At 50.1% G+C, this 22,486-nt stretch overlaps 9 protein-coding genes across 9 annotated transcripts; 7 read left to right on the top strand and 2 right to left on the bottom strand.

Moving 5' to 3' along the window:
• Positions 1-1,429: 1,429 nt before the first annotated feature.
• On the bottom strand, positions 1,430-2,790 carry LRP88_12952 (alpha-hydroxy acid oxidase; the record flags this gene model as incomplete). Its single annotated transcript, XM_083249337.1, has 6 exons — positions 1,430-1,510; positions 1,573-1,826; positions 1,877-2,104; positions 2,160-2,394; positions 2,446-2,548; positions 2,687-2,790. 6 exons carry the CDS (start codon positions 2,788-2,790, stop codon positions 1,430-1,432), a joined length of 1,005 nt encoding a protein of 334 aa, XP_083095139.1.
• Positions 2,791-3,448: 658 nt separating this feature from the next.
• LRP88_12951 (uncharacterized protein) lies at positions 3,449-4,417 on the top strand (the record flags this gene model as incomplete). Its single annotated transcript, XM_083249336.1, has 1 exon — positions 3,449-4,417. One exon carries the CDS (start codon positions 3,449-3,451, stop codon positions 4,415-4,417), a length of 969 nt encoding a protein of 322 aa, XP_083095138.1.
• Positions 4,418-4,936: 519 nt separating this feature from the next.
• LRP88_12950 (uncharacterized protein) lies at positions 4,937-5,411 on the bottom strand (the record flags this gene model as incomplete). Its single annotated transcript, XM_083249335.1, has 3 exons — positions 4,937-5,083; positions 5,135-5,316; positions 5,378-5,411. 3 exons carry the CDS (start codon positions 5,409-5,411, stop codon positions 4,937-4,939), a joined length of 363 nt encoding a protein of 120 aa, XP_083095137.1.
• A 1,068-nt stretch (positions 5,412-6,479) lies between these two features.
• LRP88_12949 (uncharacterized protein) lies at positions 6,480-8,431 on the top strand (the record flags this gene model as incomplete). Its single annotated transcript, XM_083249334.1, has 7 exons — positions 6,480-6,817; positions 6,874-7,027; positions 7,135-7,323; positions 7,373-7,559; positions 7,616-7,720; positions 7,773-8,135; positions 8,187-8,431. 7 exons carry the CDS (start codon positions 6,480-6,482, stop codon positions 8,429-8,431), a joined length of 1,581 nt encoding a protein of 526 aa, XP_083095136.1.
• Positions 8,432-10,052: 1,621 nt separating this feature from the next.
• LRP88_12948 (fungal specific transcription factor domain-containing protein) lies at positions 10,053-11,644 on the top strand (the record flags this gene model as incomplete). Its single annotated transcript, XM_083249333.1, has 6 exons — positions 10,053-10,061; positions 10,187-10,311; positions 10,366-10,514; positions 10,562-10,740; positions 10,794-10,974; positions 11,037-11,644. 6 exons carry the CDS (start codon positions 10,053-10,055, stop codon positions 11,642-11,644), a joined length of 1,251 nt encoding a protein of 416 aa, XP_083095135.1.
• A 456-nt stretch (positions 11,645-12,100) lies between these two features.
• LRP88_12947 (MFS transporter) lies at positions 12,101-13,654 on the top strand (the record flags this gene model as incomplete). The annotated part of the gene is made up of 3 exons (XM_083249332.1): positions 12,101-12,605; positions 12,668-12,973; positions 13,053-13,654. 3 exons carry the CDS (start codon positions 12,101-12,103, stop codon positions 13,652-13,654), a joined length of 1,413 nt encoding a protein of 470 aa, XP_083095134.1.
• Positions 13,655-14,647: 993 nt separating this feature from the next.
• LRP88_12946 (uncharacterized protein) lies at positions 14,648-16,318 on the top strand (the record flags this gene model as incomplete). Its single annotated transcript, XM_083249331.1, has 3 exons — positions 14,648-14,853; positions 14,904-16,204; positions 16,257-16,318. The coding sequence occupies 3 exons, from the start codon at positions 14,648-14,650 to the stop codon at positions 16,316-16,318; spliced, it is 1,569 nt and encodes a 522-aa protein (XP_083095133.1).
• A 766-nt stretch (positions 16,319-17,084) lies between these two features.
• Positions 17,085-18,346, top strand: LRP88_12945 (uncharacterized protein; the record flags this gene model as incomplete). Its single annotated transcript, XM_083249330.1, has 3 exons — positions 17,085-17,294; positions 17,351-18,109; positions 18,164-18,346. 3 exons carry the CDS (start codon positions 17,085-17,087, stop codon positions 18,344-18,346), a joined length of 1,152 nt encoding a protein of 383 aa, XP_083095132.1.
• Positions 18,347-20,392: 2,046 nt separating this feature from the next.
• LRP88_12944 (uncharacterized protein) lies at positions 20,393-22,077 on the top strand (the record flags this gene model as incomplete). Its single annotated transcript, XM_083249329.1, has 6 exons — positions 20,393-20,418; positions 20,470-20,501; positions 20,704-21,466; positions 21,525-21,851; positions 21,902-21,996; positions 22,055-22,077. 6 exons carry the CDS (start codon positions 20,393-20,395, stop codon positions 22,075-22,077), a joined length of 1,266 nt encoding a protein of 421 aa, XP_083095131.1.
• Positions 22,078-22,486: the final 409 nt, after the last annotated feature.

The following is a 22,486-nucleotide window of genomic DNA, read 5'->3' as shown; positions in this document are numbered from 1 at the left end:
CGACGTCGACGTCGAAGTCCCTGGGGATACCTAATCTCTACGTCCGATTCCACAGCCGAAGATCAGAAGCCTCTTTTACGTGCTGATGGCACTGACAAAGTTGGTTCAAGCTCTGAGCCTTCCTCGTCAACCCTAACTCCACCAATCGACCCTCGACAGCGTGTCTCACCGTCATGGTACCTCAAATCCCACTCTTCCCTGCCCGATACCCACAGTCGAGTCCAATACTGTGTGCCCTGTCAGCAAGAAAGAGCATCACGTGGCTACATTGAACGAGTTGCCCGTCTGTTTGACCGCTTGTATTGCGCAGGATGTCAAACTGAACACGCTGCCCTCTTCTTTTCTCAAGCTGCCCGAAAAGCTAAGCCACGGCGATGCATCGCGCACGAGGGCTTTTATACCATCTGCCCACACCTTAAACTCTCGCTGCAGGACATCAAAGCAGCGAAAGCGAGGCAAAAAGACTTGGAAGTGCGTTGCCAGGAACCCACATGCCTTTGTACGGAGGCAACTATCACCTATAATCCGTATTACGTTACCGTCGCATGGAGCGTAAAATATGATAAGACCCAGAGCAACGACACTTCCTCGGACCATGACACAGCCAAGCTCCAAGGTCTACATCGGTCATTTCCGCCATTATTCTGCCGCCATCTTCAAGTCTCACCAGAACGTCTGTTTCACCTAGATATGGCTTCAACTCTTTCATGCAGCCGTCAGCACGCCTGCAGACGCTGCTCTGATTATGTTCTTGTTACAGAGTATGGAGGTTTGCAGTCTATGATACCTTCACACATTATAAGCTACGTGAAAGATCAGGAAGATATGATGCAAAGCTGGGTCGACTTGCTGGATCCGGATACCTACGGACACTTTCAGGATTCTGATACGAAACATATAACACGGCGTGATGATAGATCCTGTGCGACAACATGCGAACTGGAGGCTTTCTCAACATTACGCATATTGACAGAAGTGTACCCTAGCAACTCGTTCCGCAGGTCATATGGGATGGGGATGGATGCTTTTGATGCGACAGTCCACTGGAGATTTGGCATTGACCGTCTAGAGTCACATTGGAGAGAGGGTTATTCTTGGAAGGCGCGGGCAAAGGATATGTTGGTGACTCTTTGGAACGCGGGCTAGTCAGACCTCTAGGGCGAGGTGTCATTGGCGATACGAAAAGACAACGAGATATAGGGCGACTAGCACTCACTCAGCTCTGTGACAGTGTTGATTACTAGGTACTTGGAGTCATATTTACAAGATCTGTTTTAGTCCCTTGTATTACCTATTCTTTAAAGGCGACTAAGCCTGCCATCTGGGCTCAATGTTGATAGATGGGCACTGGAGATCTCATCGACTGTCCTACAACTGTGGGAAGTTCGTCAACATCATCAAGCACGACTAGGAGAAGATTGATGAGAGCCTACCCGCAGAGTGCCATGCACGTTCGGAACTCCCGAAGCATAATCTTGACCGACAAGTCAACACCGTCAGCTCCGTTGTACTGCGCAAGGTGTACATGTTAGCGAAAGACACAGCACGCAAGTTGGTATACAGAGGGCTTACAGCAAGTCCCCACAAAGGAGGTCGGCCAGCCAGGCAAAAATCTGCGCCAAGGGCAAGGGCCTTGAAAATATCGGATCCTCGCCTGATTCCGCCGTCAACGGCAAGCTTGATCTTGTTCTTGGCCACTGGTGCGCACTCGCGCAAGGCATCTAGGGTCGCGGGGACGCCATCCAGTTGACGACCTCCGTGGTTGGAGATGAGGATTCCATCAACTCCATGTTGGATGGCCAAGCCAACATCATCAGGGTTGAGGACTGAACTTGATTAGTATACAAACAATGTGTTAAGACTAAGGGCCTCTTACTTCCTTTGAGCCAGATCTCCATCTTGGTGTGTTGTCGAAGCCACTTGATAGAATCTTCCCAAGTGATGGATGGATCCCACTCTGGACGCTTCTTCTGGGCCCCGGTTGGGTCCGCAATCAAGACGTTGGTGACCCCAGGAGGTAGCTTGAAGTTGTTGCGGTACTCATTGAGTCGGAGGCCTAGTGCAGCAACGTCGACAGAGACAATGACGGCCTTGAATCCAGCAGCTATCCCTTCATGTAAGTATTCAAGCAACTTCCGTCTAGAGCCAGCTACGCATACCTTCGGCGCGCTTAATAATCTCAAGAGTTTTGCTGCGATCCTTGAAGAAGCAGATGTGCATCATATAAGGGTTTCCCGTCCCCTGGGCAATTACATCCTCAGGTGACTTTGAGGTGTAGGTCGATAGAACCATGGGAATGTTGTTTATGGCCGCACCCTTGGACGTGGCCACCTCTCCATCCGGATGGGCTAGTTGATGCTGACCGCTGGGAGAGAAGCCATAGGGAAAGGTAACCTGTCTGGGTGAGTGAAAGAAGTTTTGGGCTTGGATTAACTCAAGACGTACCTTTGTTCCCAGAAAAGTCGTAGAGGTGTCCAGGGCTGATACATCTTTCAAGTTGCGTGGCCTTAACTTGTAGCGGTCAAACGCTGCCTCGTTGTCCACGACACTATGACGGGTTAGCCATCGATACAGTTTTGACTGGATTCCTGGTGTTTACGTCAAGAGATCCATGGAGCCCTCATTGTAATAGTCTAAGAGGGGTTTGTTAGCGGTCTGGCGTTTGTGAAGTTCGTGGCGGATCTACTAACCTCTCACGGGACCTGGCAATGCCTTGCCCGCCTTTTCCTTGAGATCACTGATGGTGAGGACCGCGGCATCGATGCCAGTTAGCCGATGATCGAACGACATCTTGCAGTTGGTCAACGTCAAAAGCGAGGAGAGGAATGAATACGTTGGTGAATGAGATGTGTCGTAGCTCGTGAGGTTGGCTAGGATTGAAGAGGAGTGGTTGTATTAAGTAATGGCTAATGAAGATCAATCTTATCATACCTAGGTAGGTACTTGATCAGTGACCTACCGGCCTTCATGGGCAACAGCCTTGACGAAGATCAGCCCATAGTAGCCTCGACGCTGGTCCCATACTCGAACCGGGGTCTTCGGCCAGGACCTCCGAGGCGTCGACCCCATCCAATAGGCTTCCATGGCTATCTCTAGGGAAGCGTCGGAGCTTCGGAGGCAGGCAGGGATCTTCGGCCCCACGACCCCACCGATAACCCCGACGACATGTTGATGTTATCTCTCGGTTATGGTCGGGAGGCTTCTTGAACACAAGAATCGAGGATTGATGGTTGAAAGTCTCGGGCTTCAGGGATACGGAATGTGATGGGCATCAAGCCGGAGCAACGGCTCTGGAGCTCTGACACGCACAGACGGTTGCCACCCCTTGCACTAACTATTCTGGTCTGCTGTCTTTTTGGGATGGTGTCCAGATACCCCTATATCTCATCGGCTGGCCGCCCGAGGGAAACAGGGGACACAAAACCAGACAAGCAGTTGCAGCTCCACCATGTCTCGTTTCGTCCCTTCCACGTCTCTTTTTCCCTCTCTGTCCGGCCGGGTTGTCGTTGCCGCTGGTGCAGCCACGGGCATTGGTGAAGCCCTGACACGATTGCTGGTATCGCACGGCGCCCATGTCTACTTTGGCGACATCAACATCGAGGCTGGAAATGCTCTGCAGCAAGGACTCTCCGTCTCCCCCCAAGGATCGGCAACCTTTGTCAAGACCGATGTCCGAGAGTACACCGAACTCTACGCCCTCTTCCGCAAAGCCTACGACCAACATGGCCATGTTGACCATGCCGTATACTGCGCCGGCCTCCTCGAGAAAGGGAGATACTTGAATGATGCGACCTTGACGGTCGAAAATGTCGGTGACAACCCCGGTGACCTGTCTGCCTTGGATGTCAATCTTATCGGGGCGGCAAGATTCACTCGGCTCGCCGTTGTGTTTCTGCAAGATAAGCAGTACGACAAGCTAGAGAATAGGAGCCTCACCATGTTAAGCTCGATCGGTGCCATTAGGGACAGTCCTGGGGTGCCGTTGTACCAGACTAGCAAGGTTGGGGTGCTTGGTCTTCTTCGTGGCATGAGGCATCTTCCCTCAGCCGTACCCCAAGGATCTGCGACCACGCCGAGAGTCAGAGTCAACGTCATCTGTCCTGGCGTCACTGACACCCCCATGACAGCTCATTTACTGCCCCACTTCAAGGCGTCTGATGGCGGGGCACACTGGCAAACTGCAGAGGCTGTGGCCGAGGTTATTATCGGTGTGATGGTTGGTGGCACTTATGGTGGCAAAGAGCAGATTCTGTTGGCTGGCAAGAGTCTGTATATCGAAGCTAGCAAGGCATTTGAGATTGAGGATGGATTACAGCGAGAGAGAAAGGCCTGGCTGGGTCAAGAGCCCGAGAAGATGTTGACGGAGAACAGGGATTTTATCAAGTCCATCGGCGGAATTAGGAAGAAAGGTGAATAAATGATTCTGAGGTCGGCTTGACACGAACAGAAACTCAATCTGAAGATGCTTGATTGTAGCAGAGACGTTGAGGCAGTGTAGAGACTCGTGCCTCTAATGTGGATAATACAAGCCGGCTTTCCTGGGAATAAAGGAGCGTCTTAACACGGTTGAACATCATTTGGTAGCAAAATCTACTCTAAGATAATTGCCATGGAACAGCCCCTCCAATACGAATTGTTGTGTGTTATGATCCAGAGACTTGGACTGCACAACGTCAGTTTGACGGCTAGATAGTGATAATTGACACATGGTTTCGTTTTCTTGTTAGAATTACTTGTCACCTCCTTCACATAAACGAGTACTCATCGACTTGGAAACTCGAACCCCTGAAAGCTACTGGTACAAATGTTTCTACCTGACGCTTCAACGTAAGAATTTAACAACGACAGATTGCCTGCAACATATGACCATGGCAACTTTTCATTTTTGAAATGAATCCAGAAACATCCAGGACTTGTAATTTCCAGTGTATTGGGTCTACTCTAGCGCAATAATGTCCAGCATGAAACTGACTCCTGCTGGGAGCTTAGAGGCCTCGGAAGCGCTTCGTGCTGGTTTATGGGGGAAGTACTCGGCGTACACGGCATTCAACTCTTTAAAATCATCCATGTTATGAAAATAAACCTGTCAAGGCCAGTTGGGGCCTTAGATTGGACCATGCAAACACACATGAACTTTGACGACCTTTTCGAGGCCGGAGCCAGCCGCTCCTAGCACGGCCTTGGCATTCTGGCACATCCTGTGAGTCTTCTCGGCAACAGTGCCCTCGACCAACTGTCCCTCAGGAGTGGCAGGAATCTGGCCAGAGAGAAAGATGAACCCATTGGCTCTGATGGCTTGTGAGTAGGGCCCAATCGCTGCTGGGCGTGTCAGTATTCACCATACGCAACCATGTCAAAAGACTAGGCAAACACGTACGGCTCATGGAGTCTGGTGTGTAGACTGGCTCCATGGTTGCTCGAGTGAAACTACAATCGGTTGAGAAAAGGAGAAACGACGTGGTCTGTACCTAGTGATGAGATTTGTCCCTGGCCGACCAAGTTAAGTAAGTAGACCGGAGCGTACGGAGGTCTATGCTTGATCAGGCCTTCATAGTGCTCGTCTGCGATGGATGGGGGAGCCCTCGGAGGCTCGGAGGCACGGGGGCCCACACGACCTCCGAAGAAAAGTGTGTTCCAGCCAACGCCATTACAAATGCGGTTATGATGCCGGAACCCCTCTCCAAAGGTCCTCAGCCTCTCGCTACAGGAGACGAAGCTGGTCCAGCACGGGGTGTCCGATAGTAGTGGCCGGCCCTTGCGTGCCTTGCCTTTGACATGTGCGCGCTTTCATCCACGCACGCTGCGGACTGAGGTGAGTATCAAGGTTAGCGGCCTACGATATCGACATTGTCGTCCCAAAGGAGAAGAGTGGCAAATCACTATGGCTCGGAAGTCAATCTTGTAGTTACAGTCGTCGTGGTAAACTGGCGAACCGCGGGCCATGTTCCATCCTTTGAGTTAACAAGAGCTAACATATGGCACGGTCACTTTGGCATATCTCTCGATAACAACTTGCGGCACTCATGACTGGCAGTTATGACAATTCTGGTTTGACTATCTCTGCTCCGAAGATAGCGAAAGAGTAACAAGAGGTAAACACACCTACCCCTGAGGTGTACTTGGCTTAACAATCTCGGCACAAGAACACCAGGATATCAAGCCCGATACGATGAGTCAGTTCAGCGCGGGGGACATCTAGATCAAAGCGACCCTGATATACTTGTGGGGAAGCAAGGACCAGGTCGTTGCTTTCTGGGGTAAAGCAACTCTCTACGTCAGAGATAAGCGTGAGATAGCTTGGAGCGGGAGGCGATGGTTTTGGTCTAGAACTACCCATTAAAGCTTTTCCTGAACCAAGAGATAAAAGAGTGCTCCTGAATCTTCTGCAGACGAACTGATTCAACCAACCTCAGCCCTTCAGACTTTTCTTCACCTTGTGTCCATCCTTCACTCCAGAATTGTATTGAATCGTCACCATCATGGCTGAACCTGTCCAAAAGAAAAAGCTCGAAGACCTGCGAGCGGTCGAATCCAACACCCAGGAAGGGGAGACACTGCAGCAGCCTGAGCTGCGGCGAGAGTTCAAGCCGCGGCAAGTCTTCATGTTTTCTATTGCCTGCGCAATTGGAACTGGACTTGTCATTGGCTCTGGAAGCGGTCTTTCTCGTGGAGGCCCGGGTAGCCAGCTCATTGCCTATTGCACAATTGGAGCGACGGTTTTCTTCGTTATGACAGCCTTGGGCGAGATAGCAGCCTTTCTGCCTATGGATAAGGGGTTTGGAGGATATGCTACTCGTATGGTTGACCCGGCTTTTGGGTAAGGAGTGTCCACCCTGATCTATCAAGTTGAACAACTCTAACATTGGCCATCAGTTTTGCTACCGGCTGGAATTACTTTTTCAAGTACATCATGGTTACCCCTACGAACTTGACGGCGGCTGGATTGGTCATTCATCAGTATTGGCGACCAGATCTCAACGTGGCAATTTGGATCACCGTCTTTGGTGCTATTATTATCACCATCAACGTGAGTCGCTCTTATTTCTTACTTCAAGCCGAGAGTATAACTTGTATAAACAAGTGATGCATGTTAGCAGTTTTGGCGAAACCGAATTTTGGCTTGGAACGCTCAAGCTCTTGATCATGATAACGCTCATCTTATCCACCTTCATCTGTGCCATGGGTGGCGGACCCAACCATCATCGATCAGGCTTCAAATACTGGCAGGAGCCGGGAGCCTTTGCTGAATATCTCGTCGAGGGGAATAAGGGCAGATTCTTGGGATGGTGGGCGTGCATGGTGCAGGCCTGCTTTGCATTCACTGTGAGTCGGCATAACTTGACATACAAGATGGAAGCTGACCGTGTTGAAGGGCACCGAAGTCGTTGGCATGACCTTTGGAGAAACGCCTAACCCGAGGAAGAATGTGCCTATCGCCGTCAGACAGACCTTCTGGCGCATCGCCTGCTTCTATATCCTCGGTGTCTTGGTCCTTGGCATGGCCATTCCCTACGATAATGATATGCTAATTGGAGCAACTAAGCAAGCAACTAGCGGCGGTACGTTTAGCACTGGATCATCTTGCATATCTTAACTGACGTTTGCTTGCCTGTAGCTGCCTCTCCTTTCGTCGTATCCATCAGCATTGCTGGTATCGGCGTTTTCCCTGATATCATCAATGGATGCCTCTTGGTGTTTACCCTTAGTGCCGCGAGCTCAGGTATGTCAAAGAACCCTCATGGTATAGCTTTGCTAATAGGAACCGCCCGTAGACATTTATTGCTCGTCTCGAACGCTCTATGGCCTTGCCAAAGATGGACAGGCCCCTCACATCTTCACCAAGACCCGTGAAAATGGAAACCCAGTCTGGGCCGTGGCGATTCCGTCCATATTCATAGCCCTTGGCTACATGAATGCAAGCAAGTCCTCCTCGCAGGTCTTTGGCTATCTAGTGAGCTTGGTCACTGTTTTCGCCGCCTTGAATTGGGTCGCCATCTTGGTCTCCCATATTCGTTTCCGCCGCGCTTTGAAGGCTCAGGGAGTCGCCCTATCTGACCTTCCTTACGTCGGGTATTTTCAGCCCTACGGCTCATACTTTGCTCTGTTCACATCGAGCCTTGTGATCATCTTTAATGGTGGGTAAAGTGTATGTCTTGTTATGCACCCACACTAATATCCCATTTTAGGCTATGACGCATTTATCCCGCATTTTAAAGCTGATATTTTCATCCTCAAGTACATTGGCTTGGTCGTGTTTATTGGAAATATCGCATGGTGGAAGATTGCAAAGAAGACCACCTTTTGGAGGGCCTCGGCGATCGATCTCACTACGGGCAGGCGTGAGTTTGAGGAACTTGAGAGCGCTGAGGATTCTAGCTGGAAGAATGGCTTCTTCAAGCGGGTATTTGCAAAGCTTCAAAGGCGGCCATGAATGGATATGTGAGGTTTGGGGCCTTGGTTACCATACAAGAGTACTCGTGATCTCGAGGTAAACGCTTCTAAGTCAACATGATTGAACACTTGGCCTTGACAAGTACACTTTAAGAGTACAAGCAGTCCTATTCGCGCGGTAGAATAGAACATTGCGAGGTAATCAGGCATGATGCCAGAAGCACCTTCAATCATGATGCAATAGTAATCGTGGGAGACAATGGCCAGATCTGGAAGCTAGTTTAACCAACTTACGACAGTGTCGTGTTTCAGCTTGTAACAGCTCACAATAACCTCATATAGCAGCTCGCAATAGTAGCCCTGAACAATACCTCATAAAGGTAGCCAACATGTTTGGATCTTGGTTTTTAGCGGTAACGCTGCCGAGGCGTCACCATACCAAAGCGAGTTAGTCATCAGAAGTGGCGCCTTGAGACAAAAGCTTCGGCTTCCCTCCCGAACTCAACCTTGTGATATTTCTTCTACGCTCCACTCAGACATAACGAACCAAGAACCAAAGCCACAACCTTGAAGATAAGTCCTGCGGCTGCGTAATCCCGGCCATGTCGGCATCAGCAGGACGGGCTCGGACGCCGAAGCTATCGGCGAGCTCGGTTCAAAGAGCTGCCGTTGCCACAGCGTTAGTCCCTCCTCTCCACCAGGCGCCAATCTCATTGATGGGGGATGATTTTGGCGCCTGTCGATTGAGATTGCTTGATTTATCTAACAGCTCAGTTGTCAGACATGTCGTGCAAAAAAGGTCAAATGCTCCGGGACTGTGCCATGCCAATACTGCTCGAGGAGATCGTTGCCTTGCTCAATTAATCCTCATGGCCCTCGCAGAGTCTACTCGGCAAAGTACAGCATGACATCTTGTACGGAAAATTGACGACTTGCTAATCTTGGTAGCAAAATTGCCGAACTCGAGAGTCGATTGGAAAGATACGAGGAGCGTAGTGACAGCGCTGCAAGTTTCAATGCCCCGTCAGCATCATCGGATTTGCCAAATGATGTTCGCCAAGAGGATAACCCTATCACCCGAGGCCAGGATGATCAGCCTCCCACACCGGATAATACGGTGCTGCCCCAGTTTGCCCACACGAACAATGCCATCAACTCCCAATCCATCCCTGGCTTGACACCTCGACCATCTGCTTCCTCGGCTTTCGCAGCCGAGCCTTCTTTAAGCTCCAGCAATCGATTTGGTAGAAGGGTCCAAGAGGTATTAACCAGGTCTGGCTCCGCAAGATCGTCAGATGTTGTCACAACCCTAAGTCCTCACCAGCCTGGCAACTTGGGCTATTCTCCCAGAGTTACAACCAAAAATGCTCCCCAGCTACCGAGCGAGGATGAAGCTTTCCGCTTACTCGAGGCCGTGAGTCTGTTCATCGGACAATCGCAAAGTCATTACGACTCCAGAGAGATATCTGACCGCGTGGGGCTGATGTATGAGGACATGAACGATTTTGTTCAATCCCACGAGCTTTGGTACATCCAAGTGATAATCATCTTGGCAATAGGAAAGCTTTATGCAGCCAACTTTGAGCAAGGGGGACACGACTTGCTGGGACAAGAACTCTTTGGCTTTGCACAACAAAACTTTCCATCGATGAGCGTCCAATATGCCAACGGTAGGTTAGGAGTAGAACTCAATGCCCTGATGGCCATGTATCTGCAGATGATGGATCGAAAAGAGGGAGGCTCATCTCTATGTAAGAAATCCTTGCCACTCGCACGCTCTTCTAACCGCTATCAGATAACCAGTGCTCTCCGACTTGCGACTCTTCATGGTTATCACCGAGAAAATTCACGAGGAAAGCTTCTTCGGTCTGAAAAGGCCCAGACAAACAGACTGTGGTGGACTGCTTATATGCAAGAAAGGTGAGCAGATGATGGTTTCAAGGTTTGGCCAAGTTCAGTTCTGACTTGTGTTAGACGCCTTGCTGTAGCCACTGGAACCCCTTCCGGTATCAATGACGACGCGATAGATCTGCCTCTTCCATGGGACGCAGCTGGGTTCCCACCTGCTGCTGCGATTCGTGCCAATATCAGAATCGCTAGGGTTACCGGGCAAATCATCACCAGTTAGTCTCCCATTTGCAATCCTGTAGTATCCTCTAAATATTTGTAGACCTGTACGGCACCAAATTTGAGAATGAAGAGGACTTTGTATCCAATGCCCAACAAATCATGAAGAACCTATTCGACATATCAACCGAGATACCTTCAGAGCAGTTCTTGAATCTCGCTGGTAATAACTCGAATGTGTCGTTGAGGACAGCCGCATCTCTCCACCTGATGCTCTATCAAGTAAGACTCTTGCCTAGTTTCTCCTTCAGGGCTAATATTGTGTCTCAAATCAGGCTGCTCTGTTGGCTATACGTCCACTCATGCTCCGAATTACGCAGCTGATATTAAGCGGCGACCGACCACCAAGTGCTGAATTAACAGGCGGCACACAGGGAAAGCTATCAAAGACCTGCTCGGAAGCAGCTAGGCGGATTCTCAAGGTCATCATCGCCCTCAAACAGAGGAATCTCGTCGGTATGTGAGCCCCTTGCCTGGAAGAGCCTCACTGACAAGTTTAGCTATATACGGGTTCTTAGAATGCGATGCCATATTTTCAGCAGTATTCATTATACTTCTTACCAAGATCTTTGACTCGGCATGTAAGCCAGAGGATAGGATCAACCCATCACCGGGTCTACAGGAAGCTATGGATATGCTGCAGTACCTCGCTGATCGTGGTAACATATTTGCGAGGGAGAGGTTTCGAGAAGTTCAGGGTGTCTGGGACCACCTTTCCGCGACTATGCAAGTTCCGGAAGTATTCGATCTTGATCTCCGGCTCCAAGAGGCTGGAGCACACGAGTCCCAGGCTACTGAAGGTCACAACTCGGAGAGTCAACTACCTTCAACCTTTCCTGCCGGCGAAATGCATGAGAACCAAGAGGACGTGCGTCAAGATATGATAGCACCGCATGAGGATCAGTCTTGGGGCACCTCGATGTGGAACAACCATCCGGCCATCTGGCTTCCCATGGATCTCGCCAGTGATGGTCACACCGTGGGTAGCCTAGTAGCCGACCTACCTCTTGAGGATTCATTTCATCAATACCAGTCACTCTTCAATGATCCAAATTGGAGTTTGACTGGTCAAGATGTCGGGGACTTCGCTGAACTCCGAAGGCATGTGTTCTGGCTGAACCCCTAGTTTAAACAGAGATCACTGCTCGCTCGAGGTGCTCTGCCGCTATGTGTCTTAAATACCTAGCTAGCAGTCGACGCTGAATATACTGAGAATAGGATCGTGTTGTTGCCCTGCTTGGACTTGTATTTCTTGCTACAATGCCTAACTCTCCGTTTCTATGAATGCTTCTCACCACCAGGTGGGTCGCTTCGTGGCGGAGGTCAGCGCGCGCCGTACAATGTTACCTTTTTGGGCAATTCCCCCCTGGTTTGGTTTCTATAGGGACCTTGAGCTCGCCATCCATAAGTGTGTTTTAATTGCTTACCCTCTCTTTTAAGCAATCTTGTATTTCATGTTTCATTGAGGCTCTTTTATCACTATCACGGCGAGATGTTACTAAAGAAATGCGCCGGAACAGCGATCTCATCCCACAGAAGCCCGAACGTGACTGACACCGCTTCTCCAACACCATCAGAAAGAATGTCAGTCGAAGATATTGCCGTCACCTTTGACAGCCCGCAAGACCCCTATGATCCACGAAACTGGCCCCTCAAGCGAAAGGTATACACCACTCTGCTCTATGGCCTCAGCACGATGGGCTCGACATTTTCCACGGCTTCATTCTCAACAGGAATCCACGAGATGATGAAAGAGTTCAAAATTTCGGAAGAGGTGGCAAGTCTAGGGACGAGCTTGATCTTGATCGGTTTCGCATTTGGACCCTTGATCTGGGCCCCAGTCAGTGAGCTTTATGGACGGAAACTTCCTATGGCTGTGCCATATTTTGTAGCGGTCTGTTTTACCTTTGGTACTGCAGCTGCCAAGGATACACAGACGATACTCATCACACGGTTCTTTGCGGGCTTCTTTGGGAGTGCACCTCTGTGCATCACTGGTGGCGTGCTTGCAGATATGTTCTCACCGCAACAACGGGGGCTCGCCTTAACTGGTTATGCTCTGGCTGTTATCGGTGGGCCTGTGTTGGGTAAGTGATATCTCATGCACGTTTTGAGCAACGGCCCCTGATCACTTAATCTGTGCTTTTAGGCCCCATTGTTGGTGGAGGTGTGATGTATGCTGGGTTGGGCTGGCGTTGGACGCAGCTCATCACCGGCATCATCATGGTTGTCATGGTCATCTTGGACTTTATCTTTATTAATGAGTCTTATCCCCCCATTCTCCTTGTCCGCAAGGCCCGAAGGCTCCGTTTGGAGACCAGAAACTGGTCATACCACGCTCAGCATGAGGAGCGGGATGCTACATTCAGAGAAATGGTCACCAAATTCGTGATAAGGCCGATTCAGCTCTTGATGACGCCTATCTGCCTTTTCTCTGCTTTACATGCAAGTTTTGGTGCGTCACCATTCTAGAATGCGGGCTCATCCAGCCGATCGCAGAACCCAGTAAAGACTGACTTGACTGAGATGTTTAGTTTACGGCATCGTTTATCTGAATCTTGGATCCTTCCCAAGAATTTTCCAGGGAGCCCGATGGTGGAATTCTCTGATCAGCAGCCTCGCTTTTCTATGCCTTTTCATCGGTGCTTGCCTGGGCTCTCTTGTTAATACCGTGTGTTTAAGATGGTATGTGGCTCGTCTCAAAGCTAACAACGGCCGCGGAACTCCCGAGCACCGGCTTCCTCCAATGATGATAGGCTCGGTGTTTCTCATGGCTGGCCTATTCATGATTGGCAACACTGCCGATCCCGACTCCTACCCCTGGATCGTCCCCATGATAGCCGCAACAATGATGGGTTTGGGCTTCTTTACAATCTTTCAGTCAGTCATAAGTTATCAGATAGACACGTTTCCGCAGTACGCAGCGAGCGCTGTTGCTGCTAACACGTTTATGCGAAGCATGCTTGCCAGCATCTTTCCGCCTATAGTGCCAAATATGTACTCGGCGCTGGGTATCAAGAATGCCTCTAACCTGACTGGCTACGTGGCATTGGCATTGCTCCCTATCCCTTGGATATTTTTTTACTTTGGAGCAAGGATTCGAGCAAAGGGTAGATGGACCGCGAGGAGGAACTGATTGTAAGTATCGACAATGAGCAAGGTGAAAAGCATTGGCAATTTGAAGATGGTTTTATTTTAATATTCAGTCAGTCTATAGACTCTAAATACCAAGAAACAAAGCATAAGCGAAGTGGTTCACCTCTACAACGGCACAACGCAGTGTCAAAGAGTCGACTTGGGCGTAAATAATCTGACTTTCTCTCAAGTAATGTACGATAGTTTAATTACTAGATGGACCTCGATAAAGCTACTGGTGTCAGTTAACCTCGACCTAGTTTACCTCGTATGGACCTGGGTTCTAGCTGTGAAAAGGTAAGAAGAGGGAGAACGATGTGTAAGTGGGCTTATCTACTCGACCAATCGGTGTCCGTTAAGATCTACCCACTTATAACACGAACATGACTCAGTGCAAAACGTGTCTAAGCATCGTGATCGTGGTCGTATAAAACTGCCTAATGCAGTTAGTGTGACTCTCCACTCGAAGCATCACCAACAGGAGCAGTTCCATCCTCATGCCTGCAGTTTTCTGGAGGATGCATTGCAAAACGGAGACATTTCATCAGGCAAGCGATAATGCATATGCCTCGAAAGCGAAACGTGGCCTCGAGAAAACGTAGCGGATGCGTTACTTGCCGGGCACGTCGTCTGAAGTGTGATGAGGCCAAACCACATTGTTCTAATGTATGACCCCATCCTCTACTCTGGCTTGCTCCATTCACTCATATCGCTCAGTGTACCCGCCTCCGGCTGCAATGCGGGGGCTACGTTACTCGGTTCAGGTTCAGGGACCAGACAGACTTGTTGAGGAACAAGCACCAGAGAAATGAAAAAGACAAGGCGTCTCCACAGGCAGCAAACGAGACGCCAGGGACCCCGACACTCGGAGGTGATCAAGGGCAGGCGTCGACCCATCCGACTCCTCCGCCAGACACTGGCCGGCTGTTGACTTCGTTACTCCCTCGCGGAGGCGAAATAGAGTTGTCTCCACAATCCATCGCGCCTGGAGACGATGCCCCGGCAATTGCTCAGGACATCGATCCAGATCAGAGTCATCAAACAGACCCTGAAGCTCAACAAAGAGTTGTCGACAACTCTGCAACCTCACCTCCTCTTGCCGTGGAACCCTTTCTCAACCCCTCAGTCGCCTCAATTCGAGCGTCCCAAGACCATGGACTCATCGACGCCACCACAAGTCCAGCATCCAGCCATGAAGCAGTGCCTGCTCTTGTCGAAACACAGCTCGAGAGGTTCCCTCTTGCTGACAGCCCCGAGCAACAACTCAGTGGCTCGACACCACACCCCGCTCGATTCGAAATCACGGGAATCGAGTCGATTTTCCCAATTATCCAAAACTCTCCGGCCTCGAGCGAGTGGACCGACCAACAGACCGACACAAGTTGGTGTGCATTTCCAGCCGTAGTCCAAGAGCCTGAGCCGTCATCAGTTGCGCCACCAGGTCTGTTTGAAACGGCAAAATTCCCACAGGACATGATCTACTATCACCATCTGTGTGACCCTTCATTATCGGGTCTCCTCTCCGTCCTTGGGGTTCGTGATGTCCTAGGCATCGGTGGGTTGGACAAGGGCTTCTTTCACGCCGCCCTGGCTTTATCCGCCCTTCACATGTCACAGTCATCTTCTGTGTCCAAGGTGGTTGCCGACTGCGCTGCCCTACACGCGTTAGATCACTTTGTCGACGCTCTCGGTTACATGCGGTCAGCGCATTTGAGCGATGGTATTGCCACGATTGATGCGCCTGGTAGGGGCCAGAACACCATCGCATGGCTTGCCACTTTGCTTCTGCTTGCCAATTTTGAGCTCAACCGGGGGCAAATAAAGCTCTGGTATGTGCACAGTCATGCTGCTGTGACATATCTATCCCATAACGTTTCTCAAGTTGGCGAGCTACCTGTCGGGAAGTCCATCATCCGCTCATTCTCCCGGATTGCCGCTTACCTGGAAATCTTCGATCGGTCATATACTGCTTGCCATAACCTTGCAACCTCAAACGTATCAGCAATGCTCGGAACATCTCTGAGAACTTCGACGGACTCGTTTGATCGGCTACTCTACATCTTGCCTAGAGTGGGTGAGTTTGAAGAAGAATGCCGGACAAGTCCTCAACTTGATAGTCACTGGCGCGCGCAAGCACGGAGTCTTATCGATGAGTTGAAGGCATGGCGGCGGTCTCTGGCTGACCGTGACGTGCCGTCTGCAGATGAGGTAGATGCCGACCCATGGAAGTTGAGCGAAGATGGCTCGACATTGATCATTCGCCCCTTGACGCTGAGCCGCGCTGCCAACCCAGCGAAGGCTGCCACAAGCTTCATGCACTACCTAGTGTCACTGGTGAGGCTTGAAATGAAGTATTCACCGGGAGTGAGACGAAAGCTTCCGGAGAACGGGCGCAAGCTTATTCTTGTTGCTTGTCGTCTCGCAGCTGGTGTGTCTAGCTCCGTCTGTGCCGCCAGCAACGCCTACGGTCACGGAATGGTTCCAGCACTAATGAACGCGTACTACTCGTCCGACGACCAAGCAGCAAAGGCGTGGATAAAAGACTGGATCTGTCAGTTTCCATGGGATAGAGAAGGGATATGGAATGTGCGCCATGCTCATAGGCTGCTTGAGTACATTGATCAAGAGTACAGCCAACGAGGGTCGAGGCTTGGCTGGGAAGTGATAAAGGTAAGAATGGTTGACCTGGAGGAGAATAGTATACCACAGGACGATGATGATGGATCAGATCGCTTCTCAGTCGAGATCTACTCCCGTTGTGCACGCGGCTGGAGTATAGACTTTGTAGAAATCCCATGACGGATTATCAGACCTTCTTGTATAATTAGTGGACTCTTCAAATACCTTGTGAGTAACGATATAGATCACTTGGAATGTGTATGGAATCATTATGTTGGTGGCTTCATCTTGACAACCATTGTGTATGGCTAGGTTCTCCCACAGCGTGATTCCTGACACGCTCCTCTTCATAAATCAATCCTGGGCGCAATGACCTACCTAAGATATTTGGCATCTGATACTTGGCCCATAAAGGACGTTGAAGTCGGTAACGTGATGACTATCGTAGAAAACGTCCTTCGCTGTGTGTGGTTCCAGTGGTTGATTGCCACATAAGGTGGAGCCGCAGAAAAAGCGCATCGTACCCAGATACCCAATCCGGCAATAAACAAGATGGACCTGGGGTGTCAACTCCTGGGAGCCCTAGCCAAGTCGGGTTGTGGATTGCATAAAGCTCAATACTTCCCTCAAGCTGCCACTCAACTACTGTGCGTTCAGTCCAAGATAAGACGAGCTCTATACCGCCCACTTGATAAATATTTTGCATTTTCGGAACAGTAACGACAATCATGAGCCCCAGCGCCATCGCAACTCCCCCAGAAGCTTCAACCCTGGCTTCTCAACCGAAGCTTGGTGAGCTAAGCTCAAAGGGAATGCACAGAGACCTTGTTCCAGAATGTGAACAGGGCCCGGTTCCGGCTGCTGATGACCCTGTGAGATTCACGCAAAAGGTCACCACTGCTCATATGGTGAAGGTGCGCTGGACTGCAGAGAATGGCTGGGAAAATGCAGAAATGGTGCCCTACGGCAAGATTTCACTTGAACCCACCGCTAGCGTCCTACATTACGCTACCGAGACCTTCGTAAGCGAGACACCTTCTCTTATGGAGTGCTTGAAACTTACTGACACCAGCCATAGGAAGGAATGAAAGTGTACCGTGGCTACGACAACAAGCTCCGTTTGTTCCGGCCTCAGCTCAACTGCGCCCGCATGCTCAGATCCAATGCTAGAGTGGCCCTTCCATCATTCAGCCCTCAGGGGCTTCTTGATGTCATCACTAGCTACGTGGCGGCCGAGTGTCCTCGTTGGTTGCCAGAGCCTGGCACCAATCTCTACCTAAGACCAGCCATGATTGGAAGTGGCGAGGCATTGGGAATCAGTGTCCCAGCCGAGGCACTCTTCTTTCTTTTCGCAGCCTTATTCCCACAAGCCTCCAAGGCGCCCCATCCTGGAGTCAAGCTACTAGCCAGCAGTTCCGACATTATCCGAGCTTGGCCTGGAGGCTTTGGGAATGCCAAAGTGGGTGCTAGTTATGGACCGGCTATGGCGGCACATGGCAGGGCTCGTGAGAAGGGGTGCGGGCAGACCCTGTGGCTATTCGGACCCGAGAAGTACGTGACCGAGGCGGGAGCGAGTAACTTCTTTGTCATCTGGAAACGGAAGGATACACAACAGCTGGAACTGGTGACAAGCTCACTCGATACCGGCGTCATTCTCCCCGGTGTTACCCGGCAGAGTGTCTTGGAGATCGCTAGGGAGAGGCTGGCAAAAGACACTGTATCCCAATGGTCTGAGCTCGAGCCGCTGGAGGTTGTCGAGCGGCCTTTGACTATGGATGAGATCGCGGAAGCTCATACTGATGGCCGTCTTGTCGAATGCTTTGTCAGTGGAACTGCAGTAAGTTTTCACCTTGATGCTTGAGCCTCATTCCTCGTTGTGCTGACATTTCAGATGTTTATTACTCCTGTTTCATGCATTCGGTATGATGACACAGACTTGTCCTTCCCCATGACTGTTACAAGCGCCGGTACAAAGACTCCTTTGTGTCAATATTCCACAAAGATCAAGTCTTGGCTGGAAGATATCATTTATGGGCGTGTTGAGCATGAGTGGGGTCATGTCATCGAGGGGTAAGCAGGTTCAGACGAAAACTGGATTTTTGTAGTATTGGAAACATTGCATAGCTTTCATTGATTCGTTTAGATTATTCGCAAACTGATGTCGCCTGTATGACTGGAATAGAGCAATCAAGATGAAGAAGAAAATTGTTGCCCTAACCTACCATTTTTTTTCGAGTTGGGTTGTTGTCCACATCATAGAGAGAGCCGGCCATGACGGCGAAGTTAGATATTGCCAACAAAACAGTAGTATCATTTGATCTAGAGAGGCGAAAGATGGTCGGAGTTTGGCAACTATCAATGTATTTCTCTAGAACATTGACGCACCATAATGACTCTTGATATTCGGCTGCCTACCTACCCTACACATGAACCCGGCAGAAACTTGGCACACCAAATGAATCAAGCACCATAAGGCTCCTCATCCATCGTAAATTTGTCTTGGTATCTCTTGGGGATTTCCACTCAGAATAGTCTAAGAATATCCGAGCATCCTTTAAGTTTACACTCCCCATGGCCATCTCCATCAGCCACTGTGTGGTCAGACCAAAACATTGCATCAACTACACAACTGAGCCAGAACCTGTCGACTCAACAGAGAAATAGTTGGCGATATGGCTCAAGGTAAGCTCGGCATGATTCTAATTATAGTCAGTATAAAGATGTATATGAGTTGAGGTATTAATATGGCCTACCTTCATTGAATCGTTTGTTAGACCACCAACATGCGGCAACAAAGTCACACAGTCGTAGCCCAGTAGTCTAGGATTCACCTTTGGCCTTGAGGTTCTATTAGATCATGCTCACGTGGCAGCGATTTGGGTGCTTACTCGTCATGGTGAACGTCCAGCCCCGCGCCACCCACGATGCCCTCCTCAATAGCATCACAGAGTGCTTCCTCGTCGATGCAGAGTCCTCTAGCAATGTTGATAACCCTGACGCCTCTCTTCATCTCGCTGAATGCCTCTTTACAAAGAAGGTGATGGGTTGCAGCCGAGTAGGGACATGACAGTATAATGCAATCAGCGACTCGGGCGAGACTCAATAGACCGTCATGGAGGACGACTGGAGGAAGACCCGACGCAGACGTCTTTTCTTTGTTAAGACGACTGCGCAGGCTTGGCCTGTCTATAGAGTGAATCTTCATACCCAACGTAGCTGCTTGCCTCGCAATGGTCTCCCCGATAGAGCCCATGCCAATAATGCCGAGGCTTTTCCCAAAAGGGTCAACAGCATTTCTGGCAGAGTCTCTGAGAGCTGGAAGAAATTGATCTTGGCGGAGCATCCGCTCATACCGGCTCAGGTTACGGAAAGCCGCCACAATGAGGTAGATTCCCACTGCAGCCGTAGATTGACTCCCGCCTGTCGTGTTAAAAAAGGTGATCCCTTTCTCGCGAAGCTCGTCAACTGCCTCGTCGTTGTAACCATGGCCGAAATTGACAATGACTTTGAGGCTTGGGGGGAAATGCGCAAGACCCCGATGTGTCCAGCCGATCAAGACCTTTTCGCAGCCCTCTGGTAGATTGAGGCCAAGGCGCACGATGCCATCGACATCCTTGCAACTTCCAGAACGCAGTGACCCGTGAAAGTCATCATTGGTCGGAAAATCGTAAGATTTGACGTTGAAATTGGTGGTGAAATTGGCCCAGGTTTCATCAGAAACAAGGCCAGCCGGTGACCCGATAACGAGAATTGTTGGCTTTGCATTCATGTTGCTCAGAGCGATTGAATTGGGGAATCATGATAATAGAAACTGTCAAAGCCATTTGCCCCAGTATATACCCAGCCTAAGACCCTTTGCAAGAGATGTTGCTTGATCCGAGTTTTCTCCATCCAATGGCTCATGATTGGACCTCGTACAGAATGCCCGAATCGGGCAATTTTGGGTTCGTTTAAAATCGCCGCTGATTGGAGGTGGAGTGTCTGACCAATGAGCGCGGCAGAAATGAGTCAGAAGCCATGATAAAAGGTGATGCAGGATGCTGGTGTTTTGACGATGTCGAAGGTATATAGAAGTTCTCTTTGTTAGGTATAGAACTTGGAGGTTTACTCTCGAATCAAGATGGACTATGTCAAACTTTGCGAAAGGTACTGCTTCTCCCCTGGTTGACCTGAACCATGCAGCTGACGGATAACCAGTGTTGATAAGCTTCAAGGTCGCTTCATCGACAGTAAGTTCAGTTGCTTGCATATGGGGAATGAGTGCCAAGCTAACCGTAGCGAAATTACTCAGGACTTCGAGATGCAATCGAAATCCCTTCTGTATCTTCCGAGGCTGGCCGTAGGGCCGACACTATCAAGGTTTCCCCACCCAGCGAGATTCTGAAGGATGCAGCTGCTGATTACGAGTTTAGATGGCCCATTGGATCCTAGCTCAGATGACAGAACTGGGCGTGGAAGTACGTTTAAAGTCTCTTGGCAAAGAACCTGGAACAGACCTCGACCTGCCCCCATTGATCCTTGGCCGGTTCGGAAATGATCCCGATAAGCCCACAATCATGGTCTACAGCCATTACGACGTCCAGCCAGCCAGTCTACAGGATGGATGGGAGTATGACCCATGGACCTTGACAGAGAGTAACGAAGTTCTGCATGGTAGAGGGACTTCCGACGACAAAGGCCCGCTGGTGAACTGGCTCAACATGCTGGAAGCCTTCCAAGACGCGGATCAAGAAGTCCCAGTGAACCTGGCGTTTTTCTTGGAAGGTATGGAGGAGAATGGCTCAGTTGGGTTCCGCGCTGCCCTTGAAGAGGAAGCAAGCCAGTTCCTTTCCGACGTCGATGCAGTGTGCTTGACCGATGTGGCTTGGGCGAGCAACACGCAGCCAACGATTCCTCGAGGTCTTAGGGGGGTTTTGTTCTACAGAGTCACCATCCGTGGCGCTCAAGAAGGTGCTCACAGTGGCCTTTTTGGTGGTGCCATCTCGGAGCCAATGACGGACATGGTCAATGTCATGAGCTCGCTTGTGGACTCCCAGGGCAAGTTGCTCATTCCCGGTATCTATGATGCTGTGCTCGAGGTCACTGATGAAGAGCGAGAGTCTTATGAGAAGCTACTGCTGACACCTGAAGCCCTGGATGGGGGGATCGGGGGTAGACTGCTTCATGCAACGAAAGCAGAAACAATTATTTCCAAGTAAGTGAGCATGATCCACTGGTTTGGGGGGCTTTCAAGATCGCTAACGCGAATGTAGATGGCGACAACCGTCTCTCAGCCTCCATCGCATAGAGAATTTGAAGCCCGGACCTGGAGCGACTACCTCAATCCCCGCTGTCTTGGTCGGAAAGTTCAGTATCAGGACAGTTCCACGCATGGAGGCCAGCGAGGTGGATGGTATGGTTCGACAGCACATTGAAGCAAGATTCAAGCAGCTCCAGAGCAAAAACGAGCTTGATATTGACTGCGTGCATCAGAGTGACTGGTTCTATGAAGACGTCGACCATTGGAACTACCAGGCGGCGATCAACGCCATAGAACGAACTTGGGACGTTACTCCTCAAATCACCTGTGAAGGTGGCAGGTCTGTATTTGTTGAGTGCCGAGAAAAAACATCTTGCTAACTGGCCACAGTATCCCAATCGCTCTGGATATGAAAAATGTCTTGCAGAAAAATGTTCTCTTGCTCCCAGTAGGGAGGCCGACTGATGGTATCCATTCTGTGAACGGTACGTGGCCATTGGCTAATCACGCTGAAACTCACTGACATATTGATTGTGATTGCAGAAAAGCTGGACAAGATAAACTAGTAGGCTTTGCAGTGAAGAAACTTTCTCCAGGTTCTAGAGCTAACGATGGGACGCAGCTTTAATGCAATCAAAGTTTACGGCTCATATCTTGGGGAGATAGCTGCTAGATGGCACGAGAAGCGAGCTTAAGCTTGCTGAGGGAGTAGAGATGCTCTTATGGCCAGTCGAAAAGCGGCAGAATCATTGTGCACTGTAGGTTACAATGAAGCTGTCATCGTTCTACTGTTGGATCGGTATCTTTTTATCTCCAGCTCCTGTCATCGCTGGTACCAATGTGATATGCAATATTTGATCCGGTTCTAAAGATATCTATCTTCTTCTATGTCCTCGATGATGTCAAAAAGAGGCCATGGGCCAGAGTAGCAACGGGTATAGATGTAAACAATGAAGGTCTGGCTCTTTTAAAGGG

This window comes from Fusarium phalaenopsidis, assembly GCF_050370095.1.
Source record: "Fusarium phalaenopsidis strain FUZ10S chromosome Unknown contig_32328, whole genome shotgun sequence".
In the NCBI taxonomy this organism is placed as follows: domain Eukaryota; kingdom Fungi; phylum Ascomycota; class Sordariomycetes; order Hypocreales; family Nectriaceae; genus Fusarium; species Fusarium phalaenopsidis.
The sequence above is the reverse complement of the archived record's forward strand: the minus strand, read 5'-3'. Positions and strand labels throughout refer to the sequence as shown.